General features: G+C 41.3%; 1 protein-coding gene across 1 annotated transcript in view; it reads right to left on the reverse strand.

Annotated features, from left to right (window-relative positions):
• CORO1C (coronin 1C) overlaps positions 1–23,161 on the reverse strand; it is a 75,545-nt gene that overhangs the window by 35,736 nt on the left and 16,648 nt on the right. The window contains exon 2 of the mRNA XM_021703633.1: positions 12,057–12,256. Coding sequence (XP_021559308.1) covers positions 12,057–12,251 — 195 coding nt within the window. The 5' untranslated portion in view covers positions 12,252–12,256. The remainder of the gene's footprint in view (positions 1–12,056; positions 12,257–23,161) is intronic.

Genomic DNA, 23,161 nt, shown 5'->3' on the forward strand with positions numbered 1-23,161 from the left:
GTTTGGGGAAAGTTCTCAAAAATTTCAAAGCAGCCACAAAACTCAACAGAGCTCCTGGAAACTGATGCTTCAACTAAAACCAGAGTTAGGCAACGCTTTCCTCCAAGAGGCATTTTTGGGGAGGGGAAAGTAATCAAAATTTAAGCACCGGTAAATACATTATCTGACTGTTCTAAGAAGGAATGTTTGTGATTTTAAATAACCTTGCAAACACATTCCTCCTGAGGCATATAAAATTCAGTGTAACTCTTACGGTATATTTCCAGTTGCTAAAGACATTTCCCATCAATTTCGATAGGAAACCGTAACTTCTCCCACTTACATCTCACAGTGTATCTTATTTATTTCTCACACCTCACGTCAAAAAGGAATCCATACTTAGGACGTGCGCTCATCCTACACGCCAAAGGCTGTACCACGCAATGTTCATGCAATACGCATGAACAAAAGCGTACAGAAGTCTTCTCACAGATCTGTTTCTATAAAGGAGCTCCACTCTGCAATGTGTTTTTAAAGGAGCTGATGGTATATCACAGAGGAACCTGCACACATTTTCACCCTCCCAAACTCTCAAAATTCAACATTGGGAAGCTTGCCCATATGACCTCTGCATTATATAAAAGATCGTTCAGAATGACTGTTTCTTAATGTAACCACAACCCCTAACATGATAACTGTTTTCAATCCACACATTAGCTTGCTCAATATCAGGCCAAAGAAACTACCAAACTGGGGCTACATGAACATCTAGCGGGTCCTTCAAAATATACCATTTTGTTAATTAAAGCCACACAGCACTTTAACCAGCAGACTCACTCTTTCTCACAATAACCTAGGTCTCCAAAAAAGTTAATAAACTTCCACGGTGTTAAAAAGTGACACGTGTTAATTTTTATCAGTCAAATCAAGGATTCCCCTTTAAGATGCTCCACGTATCCCACGTATGAGGTCTTTCTAGCTGATATCCTGGAGTTCAGTCATGCAGACCCCGGCTGTTCCAGGGTGCGTGTGGGCTTCTGACAGCAATCCACACCGTCCCCTTCATCTAGTCCTGCATGGCAGCTTCCCAGCGCCTTTCCAACTTCTGACCTGCAGTCATCTCATCCAGCCGCTTTATAATCTGCGATTATCCAGACTGACTTCACCACCCTTGGATATAAATGCCTAAAAAGCCCCTCCCTATCCTGACTCAAGGAACAGGAGACAAAGATTTTCCAAACTCTCCATCCTTATTTTATATTTATATATTTTAGGGAAAAAATGCTGATCAAAATCACTTTATATGCCCAAAGTTCAATAACTTTATCATTCTGTCCATACTTTAAAAGATCTTCTGTAAGGCACTGATAATGACTCCTTACTGGCCTCCGAGTAGTACACTGAGAATTCTTGAACTCTCGGCAAGGAGAATGGTAAGTCAAACATGTGCTCGGAAGCAAAGGAAAAGTTTTCAGCCCAGGCATAAGGGCTCCATTCACACTGTGCAGAGTTCAAAGGAGTCCAAAAAGGATGTCTATTGAAGTTTTTTTTCAACTTCCTTTTTCTTGTATCAGTATTATTTATGTGGATACATGTTCTGTTGAAATTTCTTCGGGCCCTATTGCTCCACACGAAGAAGCTACACAGTCAGTGATAGTGGGACAGGGTAGAGTGGCACAGGGAACGTTGACAGGGACTTCTGCAGCAGACTGGAGAGACTGAGGCACACGATAGATGTCTTGTTGACAAGCTGGCTACTGAGAGTGACAGCTCCTGACCTGGGACTAATACATTCTGAGGAGGTTTTACTTTAAGGGAACCAAAAACACCAACCTTGAGGGTAAGTGGAGGCGCCCTGGAATCAAGCACACAGGTTGGGTTACCCAGTGCCGTCAAGTAAGTGAGATTCTAGAGCCGCCAGAGAGAGGCAGTGTGGCTCTGTAGAGAGCTCACCTGCCCGCGAGCAAAGAACAACAGGCTTTAAGGGCACAAGAAAAAATGCCAAGCAAATTACTTGGCATCACGGGTCGTCTTTAAAACCTGGGTCTAGGGGCGCCTGGGTGGCTCAGTTGGTTAAGCAACCGCCTTCAGCTCAGGTCATGATCTCAGGGTCCTGAGATCGAGCCCCACATCGGGAAGCCTGTTTCTCTCTTTCCCACTCCCCCTGCTTGTGTTCCCTCTCTCGCCGTCTCTCTCTCTGTCAAATAAATAAATAAAATCTTTTAAAAAAAAAATTTAATAAAACCTGGGTCTAATACCACATAGGCCATTTTAAAAGTCCGTTAAGAATATGAGGGAAGGGCGCCTGGGTGGCTCAGTTGGTTAGGCGACTGCCTTCGGCTCAGGTCATGATCCTGGAGTCCCTGGATCGAGTCCCACATCGGGCTCCCTGCTCGGCGGGGAGTCTGCTTCTCCCTCTGACCCTCCCCCCTCTCATGCTAGCTCTATCTCACTCTCTGTCTCAAATAAATAAATAAAATCTTTAAAAAAAAAAAAGAATATGAGGGAAGTTACTGTAAAACTATGGATTTCACGATCAGAAAGCAAAGCAGTGGAAGTTAACGGTTCCTTGCTCAACCACGCCTGAATATGCAACAGTGCACGGAGACACTGTATTTCCTAACTTAACAATTTATAAAGTGAAAACTTCATCACTACAGACAAGTAACTCCATAATTTCTGGTCTGAGAATAAACAAAAACTAGGAATCCAAGATGAGGTAGAACCTAGTCAAAATAAAATTCAGCTCGAAAGCAAAAGCTGAAAAGCAAAATAACTGCTGACGTAAGTGCAAATATAGGAAATTAAAACAAATCAATTTCAAATCAGAAAGAGTAATCAGTTGCCTAACCCCCTGTACTCAGCGAGTGACACAGGATTTCTCCCCGAGGACCCTCTGTGAATCACGTCCAGGGGCTCCCGGGGCTACCCCTTTCAGTCCAAGCTCTGCAGTGGGTTACACACAAGCTTCAGAAGAAAAATCCACCCTCCCTGAAGTAGAGCTGAAAACCAGAAAAACAATGGAACTTTTTTTAAAGGTGAATGCCTTGGGCTCTGTGGCAGAGGCAGTTCCCATCTTGCAGCAGTTATAAACAAGGAGGAGGATGGGAGGATAGACCCAGTTCAGTAGACTGTATCATTTACTCATGACTTAAAGCTCAGCCAGAAAAGAAACCCAAGTCACTGTTCCTCTAAGAAAGCCAACACGTGCTCCATCACTCACCCTCCCAGCTCAGCCTCCCCTGGACTCAACTCAGGTCCGACCCTAACAAGTACAGATACTCAACTTGGCAGCAGAAAATTTGTTACATATGGTTATAAAGGAGGCTTCTGGACAAATGAGGACTGTAGATATTTGTCCATTAAACGTTGGGTCTATTTCAGAGTAATGTGTGTTCGGAAACCTTTTCTTCGCTGCTTTCCCAGACTTAGGTTATAATGTTTACACAGTGAGGCTTCCGCTAGCAGCACTTGCCAGTGTGCTCAGCACAGACCCACGCTCCAGAAAACCAGCAAAGAGTTAAACGTTCTTTGCACTTGACTCAGTGGCTTCCCTCCACCACACACTCCCAGATCCCACCATTCTCTGAGCCACCAAGCAGCCAATCAAAGCAAAGGAAGGAAATTATCCTGGCCAGCTGACAGCCCCAGAGCTCTGATGGCCATATATGGTAAAAACCACTGTCAGAGCCCTGTCAGGCCTACAGGCCGGCTGCTGTGGACATATCAGTGAACTGCAGCGGCAGGAGAAGCCGGCCAAGGAAATGTACAAAGGACAGGCTGCCTGCTCATCTCCAGGGGTGGAGGACGGGGAGGGGAGGGGGGAAGCCATCCTCTGCCAGGGCACACTCTGAGTCACAGCCACTCACAGTAATCCAAAATAGCCCCAGGGTACGTTGTGAGGCTCCTTCTGCCAGGACTCTAAGCTCCATTGTTAACTGGGGGTGAGCAGGGTATCCCCCCAAAAAGCCCCCACAGCAGGACTGTGGAAAACAGTCACTGGGAGAAAATGAAAGGGCCCTTCTGTGGCACTTCATGTGGTAATGAGGCCGTGCAGTGCTCGTGCGGCTGGCAGCTCGTGACATAATTTGAAGTCATTGTGCTGCACCTGGTGCCGTCCCCCTGCATCCCGCACCGCCCCCACCCCCGCCTCGCAGCCTTTCACCGCCCATACAATTGACAGTTTAAGGTGCTCAGCGCATCAGACAGCATCTGTTTCAGGAGGCAGTGAATGGGCATCCCGTGACACATCAGGACACTGGCACTGAATAAAACTCCCTGCTCGTCACACCAAAGCGACCATGTGCCAAACGCCCACAACTGTACAAAGGGCTACTGGCACTGCTACCCTTGTCCAAACTGGAGCAATGCTATTTGTGGGAATGAAAACTGCCTGTCAGCAGAGTAGAGTAAGGGGGACATGCAGCCAATGCAAAGCCAGCAGGTGCCGGCAGTGATTGGGGGGGGGGGGGCACAGAGAAGAGAAAAGCGCCATCGGGAGACTGCCATTCCTTTTGAACTAGTCCATGAAAGAAGGCACTTATCAGCACGGTGCCTGGCGATTAAAGGGAGCCCTCCATAATGTGAAGTGCTGTGATTTCAACGCTGTGGCTGGCTCCTCGAGGCAGGGTATAGACCAGGGTACTTTCCAAACCTTAAGACAATTCTCTGAGCTGACAGAACCAAAGCCCTGACAAGCTAGTGTTTTTGTTATTAAGCCTTCTAATGCCAGAGAAAGAAAGAATGCAAAGGATTAAGTATCAATTAGACCACAGTTTCTATACGCCTCCCACCTAAAAAATCTTTTCACACTCAGTGGGGGGAAAATGTTATTCAAAAATATACATGTACAGATCAAATAAAGACTCAGAGGCCCAGGTTCTAATCCATGAAAAACCCCATAGCTCTGGCCCATCACTCAGTATGAGCTTCAATTCCCGCACCTGCAGAACACAGGTAGGACAGCAACCTACCCGGGCAACAACTAAGATCATCTATGAAGGGGACTCCCAAGCACATTCTGAGGTCATTTTGGAGTTGCATCGTTATGAAGATGACGTGAAGGCATCGCTTTTTCCTGAAGAACACACAGGAAAGACGCTATGTGGCTCCAGTTACGACAATAATCCTAAAATACAGAACAGTGATGCTTATTTTCTGGTTCTTCTCCATGTAACGATCAAGGAAAACACTAATTTTGCACTATTTACACTGGAAGTGATGGGACAAAACGGACAAAAGAAAATGGTTTTTCTACCAAAAAGCTATCCTTCACCTCCTCTTAACCCCTCCAATCGAACATCCTATTTCACCAGTTTCACCGAATGCCCACCTCCACACCCAGAGATCCTGGGATCTGAGGGGGGGAATGTGGTTCCCACCTCATTCTCTGTCCTGCTGGGAACTGAGCACCTCTTCAAACTCATTAGTTTAGTGAACCGGCGGGGCTCCTCTTCTGTTCCATTTCTAGCTCCTACACACAGGAGAAACCTGAATTCCAACAGAACCTTTTCTGTGAGGTCTTCCTTGACTTATGAGCCGCAGTTGGAACTCATCTCTCATCACTGTGTCAGAGAACTTTAGGTACACACAAAGCTCCCCATCCGAGGGATCAAGGTCAACTGTTACCAAAGCTTTTTAAGAGCAAGAACCCAACACAGGTCCTGACACAGAGCAAACACTCAAATGTCTAAGGAATGAGTATGTGAATGAATGAAAATGATTTTTTTAAAGGACTGTTTTAGACTTCACTAAAGCTTAAAGAACAATTAGCTCTTTATACATGCTCGGATAATATTATGGATGATAATACTTTTTAAAAATAACCTTTACAGGGCGCCTGGGTGGCTCAGTTGGTTAAGTGACTGCCTTCGGCTCAGGTCATGATCCTGGAGTCCCAGGATCGAGTCCCGCATCGGGCTCCCTGCTCGGCAGGGAGTCTGCTTCGCCCTCTGACCCTCCTCCCTCTCATGCTCTCTGTCTCTCATTCTCTCTCTCTCAAATAAATAAATAAAATCTTTAAAAAAAAAAAAAAAAAAAAAAATAACCTTTACATGCAATAAATTCATTGTAAAACATTTTGAAGAAAGTACAGGTAATTATAAAGTAGAAAATAAAAATCACCTTTATCAATAACCTTTAATCAATGTTAACATTCCAGACTTTTTCCCACAAACCAATAACATAATTTGAAGTTATACATACAACAGTGACTATGACCTCATAACACATTTTTTAGGTTATATGATAATAACACGGAACATAGGATAACCAAATCTTGCCATATAACTTTCTCTTGCTACTGTACAGAACCTCTCAATTATTCATTTAAGATTTATTTAAGAATGTTATATATCTGTATATATTTATACATCTGTATAGATAGTTTAAGAGATATGTGGAAAGAGTGCCTAAAACTCCCAGAAGGGCTTTTAGGTCACTGTAAGTAACTCATTTATTTATGCATTGCGTGACCTAACATGATGAGCCCAGCGCTATATTCTGAGAATACATGAATCAGTTATCAATTGCTGCTTAATAAGTTACCCTAAAACTTAGCTGCTTAAGACAGTAAACATTTATTGTCTCATAGTTTGAGGGTCAGGAGTTCAAAAGCACCTTATCTGGGTGGTTCTAGCTCAGGGTTCTTACGAGTCATGTGTCAGCTGGGGCGGTAGGATCCACTTTCAAGACAGCTCACTCACGGGATTGGTCAGTTGATGCAGACTATCAGCGGGAGATCCTGTGGACCTCTCCACAGAACTGCTTGAGTCTCCTCAAAACATGGTGCTTCTCAAAGAGATAAAGCGGAAGCCAACATGCTTTCAGAACCTAGCGTCAGAAGTTACACGCCATCAAGTCCACCATATCCCAGTGTTTACAGAGTTCAACCCTATTTAATGTGGGAGGAAACCACACTACAGCATGAATATAAGGAGGTGACAATCACTGGAGGCCATCCTGGAAATCTACCACACAAACAGCCATCTTGTTTGTTGTCAAGAGATCAAGAGAATATAACTGTAATCATCCTCCCCTAATCTGTTAAGTGACTACGAAAAGAATTATAGTACAATGTGATGATGCCGGATGTGGTACCAGCAGCATGGACAAGCATCTAAGGGAACCCAAAAGATGATTTTCACTGACTCAGTGAATCAGAGGTAACATCTGAGTTGGATACTGAACAGTAAGAAGAGGTACTTAGAATTCTGAGTGAAATGAGTCAAGATTTATTCCTCAATAAATAGGACAGAATAACACTCTAAAGCAGCCCTTGTCAACCCAGGTTCTATGAGAAAAGTAAGTCCTAATGCTCTAAGGCAGCAGATACATGTAATGAATTAATTTCTCTCCTATGAATCTGGAAGGCATAGCATGTCCCATCCTTGAGAGAACTAAGAAAATATTTACTGAAATAATTTTCTGTAGGACTGAATTCTTTCACAAAACTCTAGTTGAGAAAGACCACCAGATGAGTTGAAAAGATAGTTCACAGACATAAATAAAGCCATGTCACAAGTATGCCTACATACAGTTTCTAAAACAAATGGGAGAAACATAACTGTGTGCAAGAAGGTACTGCACAGCTGTATCAGAGAAGCTAGAAGGAGAGGGGATAGTTACCCAAAAGGGTAACAGAGGCCTGGCCACACCCAGCCCACCCTGGCCCAGAGCAGAGCTGCCTCAGAGGCAATTACTGGGAGGATGAAATCAGCCGTCACTCCAATAACCCAAAGTAAGAATAGTCAAGGGAGGAAGGGAGAAAGCAATTTGCATCCTCCACCTAAGTTAATTTTTTTTAGAAGATTTTATTTATTTATTTGAGAGAAAGAGAACATGAGAGGGGAGAGGTCACAGGGAGAAGCAGACTCCCTGCTAAGCAGGAAGCCCCGATGCGGGACTTGATCCTGGTACTCCAGGATCATGACCTGAGCCAAAGGCAGTTGCTACCCAGGTGCCCCCACCTAAGTGAATGTTAAGAGATCAAGAGCAGAGAATTCTAACCAACTCCCCCCACCCTTGTTTTAAGTTAGGATTTACAGATTCACTGTGATCTGAAGCTTTAGTGTGTATGTGCATACACATACATGCACCTTCCCACAAACACTGGTGTGTATAAGCCACCATGCTTCACGACAGGGATGGGAATGCCTCATCCGCCATCACCAGTGTGGCTACTCCACACAGGAGAGGCTTGTTCTTGCCCACATGGTATAGTGAGTGCACTGAGAGCTAAAACCTGTATGTTCTTGATACAAGGCAGCCTGTGTAATTGTTGGAGTGGGGGGAATCCCTACAGCCAAAACCACAAGGCCAACTTCTGTTCTGCAAGACTGCTGTTATTCATCCTCTGAAAGACCAAATAATAAGAAAATGTATTAAGCCACACCTTGAAAGTCATGACAGCATGGCATGCCACAGCTTGATGGGAGCATTACAAAAGAGATCCTGAACCACGTGTGCTAATCTAAATCACCCCACGTCAGGGCTGAGTACCTTCTGTAGTCCTCTAGAGTGACTTCCTACAATCCCACTTTCCCTAATAAAACCTTCTTGGGGCGCCTGGGTGGCTCAGTTGGTTGGGCGACTGCCTTCGGCTCAGGTCATGATCCCGGAGTCCCGGGATCGAGTCCCACGTCGGGCTCCCTGCTCGGCGGGGGGTCTGCTTCTCCCTCTGACCCTCCCCTCTCTCATGCTCTCTCTCTCTCATTCTCTCTCTCAAATAAATAAATAAAATCTTTAAAAAAAAAAAACAAAAAACCTTCTTGGGCGCCTGGGTGGCTCAGTTAGTTAAGCGACTGCCTTCGGCTCAGGTCATGATCCCGGAGTCCCGGGATCGAGTCCCGCATCGGGCTCCCTGCTCAGCGAGGAGCCTGCTTCTCCCTCTGACCCTCCCCCACTCATGTACTCTCTCTCTCTCTCTCATATAAATAAATAAATCTTTAAAAAAAAACCTTCTTAACGAAAACCTCATAAACCACACACTTAAAATAAATATACAATTCATTCCTAAGCTTGCCTCTTGCTATGTATGTATTTTAATGTATTTGTCCCTACTACTCTTTCCAATTTTTTTTAAGTCCACAGAGATATGACTTTCCCAGAATCTAACCACAAACCTCATGAAGTAGCAATAATAAGCCCTATTTACAGCTGACACTAACTAGCTTTGAAGATAAATTCATGGAAGGCCATGTTTTTAAAGAGGAAGCTTTGTGGAAGAGTCACAATACATCTTAAGATCAATACATGCATATTCAGTATTAATATGTACAGAGAGCCCCAAAAGCATCACCAAAACTCACCTGTTTATAACCAGAAAAAAAAAAAGCGATAGGGGGCATTAATAGAAGTCTCTGAGATGGCTATTAAAAACCATGCCCATCTCCTACAATTCATGTTTAGAGGAATCCCAGACTGCTAACACACACTGGAGTCCAGTACACACCTAGAGCATCATTTCTTGCAATCTTAATTTCAAGCATCACTTCCTATTATATTTAAGAATTTGGTTTTCCTTAGCTTTAAACAAAAGCAGCACCTCATTATAAAACTATTTCAAAGCTGTCAAGAGACTGAAGTTGTAGGAAGGATAGACATATCCATGTCCTACTACAAGTCTGTGGCTGAGCCAGGACTGAACGACCCCCAGCTCCCCAATTCCCAGACCTGTGTTCTTTCTCTATGCCACACTGACCCTAAGGGCTAAAATACAGACACTTTAATACACAAAATCCCACATAGTACATGTGAACCCATCAATTATAAAAGTCATTAAACACCAAGTACTGGCCTTATTTCCAATAGCTGGGCTTAGTTTATGCCAATGTCACCTCCTCCAAAACAAATTAATATTTAAGGAGCAAAGCCACACAGACCATATTATAGTCTGGGAAAATGACCCTTGAGGCTCCTCCAAAAACTAACACTTCTTCCAAACATGGCAATTTTTAAAGCAAATTATTCTACCTTAATTCCTATACAACTGGTAAAAGAACAAAATACTAACGCAAGCGAAAACCAAATCATAAGATCCAGTTGGCTTAGGAACTGCATACAGGCCTCCCTTACATGATATAAATGAAACTCAAAGCTTCCTGTGTTTGTAAAAGCAAAGATGGATTCACAGAGCCTTTTGTGGATGTGGAACTTGAAGAGAACTATCTAGGAACTCAGAGGAAGATTAACCATTCAAAAGTTTATTCTGGGGCTTAATTGGCTTGTTCCATTTCTTTGGAGCTAAATAAGTAAATAAATAAATCAGTCTTAAATGTATCTCAGTCTACAGAAGGGAGAATAAAAACTCAAACTCCAAAACACATCATGGTGCTCCGGTGCCTGATGTCGGTTGACAAGCTGAGGTGTTCCTCTCAGAAGGCCACCGTAAAACCTACCACATGCAACTGACATTAAATTCAAACTCCCACTCTAGAATCAGGTAAGCAGTTGTAATACTGTAATGTCTTATTTGCCACTAAAGAGCAATTTTCTCCACATAAATAAAAGTATCTGAGTAGAAAATTAAATTTCAATGAAGGAGTAAGAAGGAAAAGAGTCTCCTTTAAAATATAATCAACAACTCTGCCTTAAGTAAGAAAGTACGTTTGGAAACACTTATCAAATTTGTTCCCTAAGGGTATCCATCTACTATTTCTGTAGTGTGATGGTCCTATTGCATAATATCACATCAATCTGGCCACTGAAGTAAAAATCAGACGTTAAAATAAGTCAGTCATGAGTATCTGAGAGAAAGTAAAGTACAGGGGAATTGTAAGTTTTCCCAGTGAGAATTTTCCCAAGGAAAAAAACATCAAAATATAATGGAAAACAATACTTTGACAGAAATTCACTTTACTGTAACCATGTTCAGAAACACACAGTCCGTTATGATGAGATGCACCCCTAATATACATGGCTCAGACTCACGGAGACCCAATGTTAGCAGAATGGAAACAGCTGAAATGTGACCCAACACCTGCATCCTCACTGGCACTAAGCCCTTATCATTAGAGTTCAGGACTCATCAAACTTATTTTCCTCTTAGAAGCCAACTAGAAAAGGACTCTTTCCAGCCTTGCTCTCTCTTCACACCACCCACTTATCTGCAATCCTGGGATTTCCTGTTAAAGCAAGTGCTGAGTTTCATCTACAATACTCAAGAACAGTCAGAAATTCACAAATCTCCTATCTTCTCCCCCATACTGGAGACGGCTCCCTGGAAGGATAAAGTCAGGAGACTGGGAAGCCCAGTAAGGTTGAAGGTCACACGTAACAACTTTCAGTAAAGATCCTTTATTTGTACCACTTATTTGCACTGCTTAGATTCTATGCTGAAACTTAGTCTTGTCCAGATTTAAAACCTGTGTTGTTTGGGGACATTTTCTTAAGGTTTCATCCCATTTACCATTCAAAAAACCAAAAAGTCTCAGTCCTCATGACTTCACAGGTGAAGGAGGAGAAGGAAAAGAAAGGAGGAGGAGAAGAAGAGGAAGAAGATGAACTTAAAAATTTCTGCCCAGGGGCACCTGGGTGGCTCAGTCAGTTGAGCGTCAGATTCTTGACTTTGGCTAGGGTTATGATCTCAGGGTTGTGAGATGGAGCGCTATGATGAGCTCTGCGCTGGGCGTGGAGTCTGCTTGAGATTCTCTCTCTCCCCCTCCCTCTGCTCTTCCCCCTGCTTGCACACATGCTCTTTCTCAAATAAAATCTTTTAAAAAAAATTTTCTGCTCCTTTTAAAAACTGCACTTTTTGAAAAAACTTCTGTGAAAAGTGGATGATTACTAACCAAATCATAAAATGCCTGTGCCTGCCCATACTCACAGCATCCTTATAATAATCTCTTCATCCAGGTAAGGCACACCCAGAACAGAGTTCACCATTTTGTTTAATGATTCTGTTAGAGAAAAACTGATGTGGTTAGTGAAGTGTGTGGACTAAACCTCAGTTACATCAGAGTCTAATGGTCTCCACAATCGCAACTCTCAGTGAACTATCAATCTTCAAAGTCAATCTATTATGAAATAAATCAAGATTACCAGAGGGTATCTAAGAATAGAAAAGTCAGATTACTTACCTTGTGCAAAGGGAGCACAAGGAACGCTCCTCCCCCACTCGCTTCTATGATAATGGCAACAAATCTGGGATTGACAGCGCAAAAGGAACTATCCCAGGTCACTCGAGAAACCCGGATGTCATCATAACACTGGTCATTTTTCACCGCTTGTCCAAATACATGCCGAAACTTGCTCTGTCGTACCACTCGCCTCATTGTGTCTGTGGAAGAGCAAAAAGTACATTAAAATCCAAGCAGGAAAAAAAAAAAAAAAGTCAGAATATGGCATTTTGTCTGCTCTCCTAAAAAGTAGCCAAATGGCAAACCCAAATTTCCTTTAGCAGCACATACCTAGAGAAAACAAAATGCGTCAGGGGAAGAATTACAAAGAAATGAAAAGCTCCAAATTCAAGATCCAGAAACAGCTCATCAGTTTTAATCTCAGGAGAAAGATCAAAGCAAAAAATGAAGGAAAATTAGCCTTTCAGGGTTGGGTGGGAATTGAAAGATAATTCACTCCAACCTCCTCCTTTCATAGATAAAGAAACTCCAAAGAGAAGTTAACTGGTAAATTTGAAGCTAAAGCAAATCCCCCCAAAAGTTATGATACTGTGGCTTTTTCCTCAGTCTGCCAAGGTAATTTTTCAGTTTTTAAGCATTTTCCCCAGACACTGGCTCCTTGATGAGGACTGTGCCTGCTTACAAGAGTGTTTCCATCAAATCGGTTATGTGTAGTGGCAAATTCAAGAGACATAAGCAACCATCCTTGTCTTCAAAAGCCTTCCAACATAGGAATAATATCAGAGCAACTTAGAACAAGATTTCTGGTGCTAAGTGTTAGCAGGAGTCTGACTAAGGCAGCAGACAGGTCAAAAGCCAGGTCTTAGAAAAGAATAGCAAAGATTTAAATAGAAAGCAATGTGATAAAAGTGCTATTTAGGATGACAAGAGGTCTAACAGTAGCATACTGGACATATTAGATGGGAAGAAGCTATAAGCAAGGTGCTGGCTGAACTGTGGCAGTAAACCAGCCTAAGAAAGTTCCAGAATGATTATAGCAGTAGCAGTCAGACAGAGGAAAGGAAAAAGGGAGGGGAAACGAAACGAGGGCTGGTTTTCATGTCAGAACTGATCATTCACCACAGCCACTTCCCAAGTAATCAGGGGACTTAGGAAAGGGGAAGTGACACCAAGCCGGGTGTTCCTGGGCTTCCTCATGGGTCACTTCAGACTCCAAATTCCACTAGGTATCCCAGAGACATGTGCACTGAAAGCTTCATGCTTTGGGATCACCAGGCCTCACCTGATCCAGGTTTCCTAAACTGCAACCAATATAATTTTCCTGTCTGCTAATATGCAGTACATCCTGTTCATATTGGCTAGGATAGAAGGGGCCTGGAGAAAACGTAAGAGGAAATGGAACATGGTCAAACCTGACAACTCAGCTGAAAACCAGTACTCCTGATCACCATGCATGGAGGAAGGTTAATACCTGTCTACTCATGCCAAATGGGACAGAGGGTGGGGCTGTTGCTAATTCCTTCCCTCTGATTCTCTTCCTCATGGCTCTGGGCCCACCGCTAAATGCAGAGGGAGATCATTTATACTTGCCAGAGCCTCGTTCTACCCTTCCAAGGCATGTGCAAAAGTGGCCTCTTTCCAAGCCTGGGGCATGTGGCTGGGCTGAGGCAACAAACGTTTGGCAGGCATCTGAGCACCCGTGTTCCTCAGCCCAGCTGTTGCCAGACCTTTCCAGCTGACTACCAGGACCATATATTTAGAGTATCTGGTAGAGGAGATGGCAAATGATTCGCTTCCACTTGGCCAGAGTCTGTCATTTGTAAAACAGCATGAGTATTTCTCAAGTATGCATAGATAAGACAGCTTGCATGAGGTGGTGAAAACCAAAAGAAAATCACATCCATATAAAAGTTAATGTACAGGGCGCCTGGGTGGCTCAGTTGGTTAAGCGACTGCCTTCGGCTCAGGTCATGATCCTGGAGTCCCTGGATTGAGTCCCGCATCGGGCTCCCTGCTCGGCAGGGAGTGTGCTTCTCCCTCTGACCCTCCCCCCTCTCATGTGCTCTCTCTCATTCTCTCTCAAATAAATAAATAAAACCTTTAAAAAAAAAAAAAGTTAATGTACAGCCAGCTGGTCTCAGGATCCATTTCCCTATATACAACAATCTGTACAAGTTAGCAAAAGCTGGAATCCCCACCGGTATCTTCCAGCAAGTGTTTCAAAAGTAAGTTAACAGAGAGGAAAGGAAGGATTGCACCATATGTCAAAGAGTTATTGTTCATATATGAAGTTTTTACAGATTTAAAACATAAAAATCCCAATAGAAAGTTATACAAAGGACATGAAGAGGTAATTTACAAAAGAAATACAAATGACATTTATCTCCACTCCTTCCTGAAATCCTAATAAAATGCCAATAAAGGAATAAAAGTAGGTAACACCAAAGGACAAAAGAACGAACACTGGAAAGAAGCCTACAAAAGAGCAAATGTGGGGGTGCCTGGCTGGCTCAGTGGGTGGAGAGTGCGACTCTTAATCTCAGGGTTGTAAAAGTTCAAGCCTCATATTGGGTGTACAGATTACTTAAAAAAAAATCTTTAAAAAAAGAGTAAACGTGACAAGAAAATCTGGGAAGACAGAAAGCGACCATGCACATGTAACTGACTGAGGTGTGAATGTTCTCCACTCAGCTGAGTGCCTCAGGAGGAGAGGCTCACAAAAGGATGCCTGCCAAGGCCCACTGTGAAACCCCAGAGCACTCAGAAGAAAAGCTGTCTATCTCTAAAGACAGGGATGTGGAAAACAGGCTGCAGAGAAAACTGACTGAAAGCCTAAATTAAGAGCAGCTAGACACTCAGATACGCTCCCTCCAGGGCTGCACAATGAGGGGACTGCCCCACGCCAGCCTCAGCAGAAGCCAGGCCTGCAGGCCCTGGATAAGACAACACCAAGCACAGATGAGCACAGATATGAGCAGGTACCACTGACAACCTGGTTCTGTACAGTGGAGCCTCGAGCCCTTGTTCCTGGGGCTCCCAGAACACCAGCTGCCTAGCCTAGATACCACCCACCCCACTGTGCAGAAGATAAGACCTAACCTCCCTCTGTGAGCTCCACCACTCAACCAGCCCCTCCACTCACACAAGGCATCAGGTCAGCTTTTTGTGCCTCCTTTGAAATGTGAATGGACATTTGAGGAGGGCCTTTAACTTAAAAAATAGAATTTTCCCTCTTTACTCAAATAGGCTAGATACCATCTAATATCACCAAAACATGAAAATACATATAAACATGTAAAGTGCTCTGAATGTCCTCATTGAAAGACATTATGCAAATCTGCTGGCTGACGTCCATACTAAAATACCTTTAAAAGTCATTTCTATATTGCGCATGGTGACAACTTACTTTCATCCTAACCACATGGAGTCAGAATGATATACAGGTTCTTTTGCTACAACCATGGAGAAGAGTGTTAGCTACATAGCAGAGTAAGTGAGAAAAAGTACTTCTAGAGCACTACGCTGACTGAAGCCAGGTATGTCCAAGTGCAGCTTGAAGGACAGTGTGAGCCCATTTACAATCAAGGTCAAACCTGACCTGGGCTCAGCTGTCCACATGTGGCACAGCTGCTTTTGCTGTACACAATAGAGAAAAGCAATTTAGAGGGCAGGCTCCAGAGTCAGACAGCCTTGTGAGTGAGAAGCACAGCTGTATCATTTACTTCCTGGCCAAGGTTCAATAGGGCAAGTCAGTGTCAGATTCTCTATCTGAAAACGGGTATGATACATATGAAGTTGAAGCTATTATTAAATGAGCACTTGGTGTGGGGATTGTAGCAGGAGATTAATATGTCAGAGCACCTTGTATGGTTAGAGACACATAACTACGTGGTAAATGTCAGCTATTGTTACCATCCTAGAGCCTGACATAAAGTCATTCAGATTAAGATCAGTTTTGCCACTTATTAGAGAATTACTTAACCTTTCCGAGCTTCAGTTTCCTCTTCTATAAAATGAAGGGATTGATACCTATAATAATTTAAAAAATCATCTGACAAAGCCCAGGTCCAGATGGTTTCACCACTGCCACCGAAGCCTACCAAATATTTAAAGAACACAAATTCTTCACAAATTCTTCCAAAGAACAGAAGAGGAGAGAATACCTCCAAACTAATTTTATGAGGCCAGTATTACTCTAATACCAAAATCAAAGAAAGATATCACAAGAAAACTACACCAATTTGTCTTAGGAATACAGATGCAGAAATGCTCAACAAAATACTAGCAGAGCAAATCTAGCAACCTATAAAAAGGATTATACACCATGACCAAGTGGGACTTGTCCTAGAAATGCAAGGTAGGGTCAACATCTGAAAATCAAATAATGTAACATATCAATCAAATAAAAACAAACATCGTATGATCATCTCACACAGATAAAGCATTTGATAAAATCCAACACTTTCATGATAAAAACACTCAACAAAGCAGGAATACAAGGAAACTTCCTCAAACTGATTAAAACAAAAACCCCACAGCTAACACAATATTCAATGATGAAAGATGCTTTTTCTCCAAGATCAAGAACCAGACAAGGATGTCTACTCTTGCCATTTCTATTCAGCAATGTGCTAAAGGTTCTAGCCAGGGTAATTAGACAAGAAAAAGAAATAAAAGGCATTCAGATTGGAAAGGAAGAAGTGAAACTATCTCTGAACATAGATAACATGATCTTACATATAGAAATCCTAAGCAATCTACTAAAAAACTATTAGAAGAAGTTCAGCAAGGTTGAAGGATAAGAGATCAATACTCAAGAATCAATTGTATTTCTATACACTCTTAACAATCTGAAAATGAAATTAAGAAAACAATTCCATTCACAGCAGTATCAGAAAGAATAAAATACTTAGGAATAAACCTAACCAAGAAGGTGAAAGACTTGTACACTGAAAAATACAAAACACTGTTGAAAGAAATTGAAGACCACAATTAAATGGAAAGACATCTAGTGCTGATGGATCAGAAGACTTAACATTAACATAACAATACTCCAGGAAGCCCGGCTGGCTCAGTTGGTAGAGCATAGGACACCTGATCTCAGGGTTGTGAGCTCAAGCCCCCAATGGTGGGCATGAAGCCTACTTAAAAAAAAAAAAAAAAAAAAAAAGCGGTACTCCCCAAACTGATCTACAGATTTAATGCAAACCCTATCAGAATCTCAGCTGACTTCATAGAAATTAACAGATTCCAAAATTCATATGGAATTGCAAGGGAACCCAAAATAACCAAAACAACCTTGAAAAAGAACAAATTAGGAAGCTCCATACTTTCTGATTGCAAAACTTACTACAAAGCAATGAAAATCAAGACAGTGACGGACAAGAAGGACAGATAAAAAGACCAATGGAATGAAATTCAAAGTCCAGAAATAAATTCATACATCTTTGGTCAAGTGATTTTCAACAAGGGTGCCAAAACCATTCAATGAGGAAAGAAAAGTCTTCAACAGAAGGTGCTGGGACCACTGGACAGCCACTACAAAAGAAGCTGGACCCTAACCTACACCATACAAAATAATTAATTCAAAATGGATCAAAGACATAACTGTAAAAGAATTAAAACTATGAAACTCTTGGAAGAAAACACAGAAGTAAATCTTCATGACCTTCGATCTGACAAAGGATTCTTAGATATGACACCACCAAAAGCACAAGCAACAAAATAAAAAGACAAACTGGATTTTATCAAAGTTAAAAACCTTTGTGCTTCAAAAGATACCATCAAGAAAGTGAAAAGACAATCCACCAGAATGGAAGAAATTTTTTGCAAATCATATATCTGATAAGGCACCTGTATCTAGAATATAGAAGAATTCCTACAATTCGGGTGCCTGGGTGGCTCAGTTGGTTGAGCGACTGCCTTCAGCTCAGGTCATGATCCCGGGGTCCTGGGATCAAGTCCCTGGTCGGGCTCCCCTGCTCTGCGGGGAGCCTGCTTCTCCCTCTCCCTCTGCCTGCCACTCCCCAAACTTGTGCTCTCTCTCTCTCTGTCAAATATATAAATAAAATCCTAAAAAGGAAAAAGAATTCCTACAATTCAATAATAGACAAATAATCCAATTTAAAGGGGAGCAAAGAACTTGAATAGATATTTTTCCAAATCAGATATACAAATGTCCAATAAGCACATGAAAAGATACTGCACATCATTAGTCATTAAGGAAATTTAAATCACAACCACAAAGAAATACCACTTCGTGCCCCCTAAGATGGCTAGAATCAAAAAGTCAGAGAGTTAACAGGTGTTATGAGGATACAGAGAAATCACAATCCTCATAGACTACTAGCGGAATATAAAATGGTAGAGCTGTTCTGGAAAGCAGTCTCGCAGCTTTTGAAATGATTCAACAGTTACCATATGACCCAGAAATCCACTCCTAGAAATACACCCCAAAGAATTGATATTCAAACAAATATTTATATGTGAATGTTCTTGGCAGCATATTCACAGTAAGCCAAAGGGAAGAAACAACCCATAGGTTGGAGCCTCATTAGATGAATGGGAAAACAAAATGTGGTATACCCATACAGTGAAATATTATTTAGCAATAAAAAGGAATGAAGTGGTAATACACACTACAACTTGGAGGAACTCTGAAAATATTATGCTGAATAAATCACAAAATCCCCAACCACAAAAGTCTACATATTATGATTCCAATCATATAAAGTCCAGAATAGGCAAACTGACAGATAAAGAAAGTAAATCAGAGGTTGTTTGGCAGGGGGAGGGGAAGGAAGATGACAACAGGGGAATAAAAAGTTACAGCTAACAAGTGCAGGGTTTCTTTCTGAAGTGATGAAAATGTTCTGAAATCGACTGTGGTAATAGCTGTACATACCTGTGACTACATATACTAAAAACCACTGAACTGTATGTTTTAAATGCGTGAACTGTATGGTATGTGAAATATAATTGACCCTTGAACAACATGGGTTTCAACTGCATGGGTGCACTTGCAGATTTTTTTCAATAAATACAGTACAGGACTGTAAATGTATTTCCTCTTCCTTATAATTTTCTCAGTAACACTTTCTTTTCTCTAGCTTATCTACTGTAAGAATACAGAATATAACATTTAACATATAAAATATGTGTTAATTGACTGTTTATATTATCGGTAAGGCTTCCAGTCAACAGTAGGCTGTTAATACTAAGTTTTGGGGGAGTCAAAAGTTATATACAGATTTTTGACTGCACAAGGGGTCAGTGCCCCTAACCTCCATGTTGTTCAAGGATCAACTGTGTATCTCAACAGAGCTGTTTTTAAAAATATCTGCAAAGTACCTAGCATAGACTCTGAAGCATAGTAAGCACTGTCCAATAAATGTTAGCCATTATTATTGAAGAGTCCCCTAATAGGTTTCTCTACCTGAGGGGAAGAGAGCTAATCAATTCCCTACTGATTATGGGCCAAGAGTATAACTTCATGCAAGATAACTAGCATCAGTTATCATGGACCCTTTACAAAATTTTATGTTCTCCTACCTTAGCACAGTATTTACTACATTTCTATTTCCCCCCAAAGGAAAAAATAAGGCCTAGCTCAACTTCTCAACTCCCCTGCATTATCAAATGGCATTAGTGTTTCACTGTTTTTTTTAAATGCTCAGCTATGAATTTCCAAATTAAGATGTCATATCATCCAACCTTAGGAATTCTTTTGTTAAATAATCTTATCCTAAATTATACAACTAAAGTATCCCCCAAAACTAAAACACTTTATAAAGAAATCTAATTTTCAATTAAAAAGAATAAATGAAAAAATCTTAAACTAATACAAAAGACACAAAGTCCAAGGAAATACTAAGTATAATTTTAAATTTCTTGTCAGAGTCCAACCTTGGAGAAGTTGCCTGCTCATTAGGTCTTTCAAGTACAAACTCTTAAAAATGCGTATGGCCTTTTCTTTGCAATTGTAGGATCAGCAGCATCAGTAGAGGGAGAAGATGTAGCAGTAAGTCATTCATTAAGCAAATCAAAGAAAGAAATGTTTACAAATTTCAAAATAAATTGACTTTAGATGTGAGAAAATGCAACGTGGTTTTTAATTTCCACAAAATGTAGGAATTACAAACCTTACTTAAGGCCTTATAATATGAAAGTTATCATTCTACCCACAAATCTAACAAGACTGGGACTATCTCAAAATGGTTTTCATTGTAATAAAAAGTGATGTCTTTGAAAGACAATGTGAGAACACATTGAGCGCAGAGGCTCAACTATGAAATGCTCTCTCTGGGATTTAGTTGAAACACCTACTTTATTTTATTTTATTTTTAAAGATTTATTTATTTATTTGAGAGAGAGAGCGTGAGAGAGAGATCATGAACAGGGGGAAGGGCAGATGGAGAAGGAGACTCCCTGCTGAGCAGGGAGCCCAAAACAGGACTCGATCCCAGCACCCCGGGATCATGACCTGGGCTGAAGGCAGACGCTTAAGCGACTGAGCCACTCAGGTGCCCCTGAAACCCCTACTTTAGAAACATGGGCAGTCATCTCTATTGCCCAAGTCCCCAAGTAATACTGAAGGACAGGAAAGAGTTAGGGTTAGGTCTTGACTGTCCAGTAGCTATCATAATACATTTTTTTTTTTAATTTTTTAAATCTTTCCTGTGGTTGCCAGGCTGCACTTTATATCCCCAAGACTTACTTATCTTGTAATTGCAAGTCTGTACTTTTTGATCACCTTCACCCATTTCATCCACCCCCGTCCCCCAACTTCTGGCAATCACTGTTCTGTTTCTAAGTTCTGCTCTGGGTTTTTTTTGTTTGTTCGTTTGTTTTTGTTGTTGTTGTTAAAAGTGGGGCATCTGGGTGGCTCCCATCTCAGTTAGGTGTCCGGTTCTTGATCTCAGCTTAGGTCAAGATCTCAGGGTCGTGAGATCAAGCCCCATGTTAGGCTCTGTGCTCAGCGGGGAGTCTGCTTAAGATTCTCCCCCCCAGCCCCCCGTGTGCACACACTCTCTAAAATAAATAAATCTAAAAAAAAAAAACATGTAAGTGATATCATACAGTATTTCTCTGTCTGACTCATTTCACTTAGCATAATACCCTCAAGATCCATCCGTGTTGTCACAGATGGCGGAATTTCTTTTTATGACTGAACAATATTCTATCATATATGCATACACATACATACATATTTATATGCATACATACGTTATATACATATATATATTCAACAGATGAATTGATAAAGATGATGTGGTATGTGTATATGTATATATGTGTGTGTGTTTATGTGTGTGTATATATATATACACACATACCACATCTTTTCAATTCATCTGTTGAAGGACACAGGTTGTTTCCAATTCTTGCTATTGTAAATAATGCTATAATGAACATGAGGGTACATAGGCCTTTTCAAGTTAGTGATTTCATTTCCTTTGGATAAACACCCAGAAGTGGAACTGCTGGATCATAAGGTAATTTTAATCTTTTGAGGACCCTCCATAATGGCTGCACAAATTTACATTTCCACAAAGATTTCTAATGAGTTGATAATATACTCCTGTTTTTGCTTCAAATAAAACCTAAAAGCTGACTATTGACATTCACAATACTTAACAGCTCATCTAAGGAAACAAAAAAAAATTTTCTTTACATGTTGAGTGATCATCTTAACTAAGAACAAGCTGTTAAAAATAAAGTCTATCTCGGCGCGCCTGGGTGGCTCAGTCATTAAGCGTCTGCCTTCGGCTCAGGTCATGATCCCAGGGTCCTGGGATCGAGCCCCACATTGGGCTCCCTGCTCGGCGGGAAGCCTGCTTCTCCCTCTCCCACTCCCCCGGCTGTGTCCCCTCTCTCTCTGTCAAGATAAATAAATAAAAATTCTTAAAAAAAAAATAAGGTCTATCTCTATGGTTTAGGGACTTATTTTCTTTTAAAGATTTTATTTTTAAAAGTAATCTCCATACCCAACATGGGACTTGAACTCACAACCCTGAGATCAAGAGTTGCATCCTCTACCGACTGAGCCAGCCAGGTGCCCCAAACTTACAAGTGTCAGAGGAAAGTCTGTAAAAAATCATACTCAGAATACAACTCGCATATTACAGTCAGTTAATAATCCTCAACCTCTAGGAGAGTGTAAAGTCTTAAGGTACTGCCAAGTTATACCTAGAAAATTTATTTCATAGACCATACAAGAAATGTGTTAGGACGAAAAAACGTAGACAAGACAGGGTGTTTATACTGTAATGGTACCAAATAAAATACACTCAAAACACCTGAGTAAATGTTACTACATTTTCTCTCTTCTCTGTCTACTTCCATCAATCTCATAAAAAATGACCACAATTTTGACATTTTCCTGTTTATTGAGAAGTTATCTGTTTAAAGATTCCAGCAGATGTATTTCTATAGTTCATATGAAAGGAAACACATCCTGCTAGGAACACATACAGGAAAACCCCTACTGGTAGCAAAATCCTGCCCAGCACATTTGCTGAGACTATTCCAGAGCACCAATTACTCCAGTGCTCACAGAGTGTTCCCTTGCCAGCAGCAACTGCAGGAAGACTCCAGAATGTCCCAACAGGGAAAGAACATGTTCCCTCTAAGTTGTTGCTTTAATGGCAGGCACTTTTCAATGTGGGAGAGATCGGATGCATTATTTAAAAGAAAATGACAGGTAAGATTGTGGATGAGGAAACAATGTCCTAAAACCAGCTATTTAAATGGCAATACGAACAGTTAAAATTGCTTTTAGGAAGCTGAAAATGGAATATGTTAAGCCTATGAAGAATACACATTCACAAGAGAGCCGACACCCAAAGCAAATACGGGAGGTGCTATGATTAAATACAAAAATTCAACATTCATCATTTCTGGATATGAGATGGCTGAGCTGTTTTGAATTCTCTTAAATAAAATCTACCAGTGACACTCCAATTCATCTAACAAATCATTTTAACTGCAGCCAATTCCTTAATTAACAGATTCATATGTGACACATTCCAAGAAAAAATATGCCTAATTTACCTACTTTAATAGAAGTTGTTTTAAAAAAGACCACATGCAACATTTCTTATAAA

The sequence above is a fragment of the Neomonachus schauinslandi genome, chromosome 14 (genome assembly GCF_002201575.2).
Source record: "Neomonachus schauinslandi chromosome 14, ASM220157v2, whole genome shotgun sequence".
Taxonomy (NCBI): Eukaryota; Metazoa; Chordata; class Mammalia; order Carnivora; family Phocidae; genus Neomonachus; species Neomonachus schauinslandi.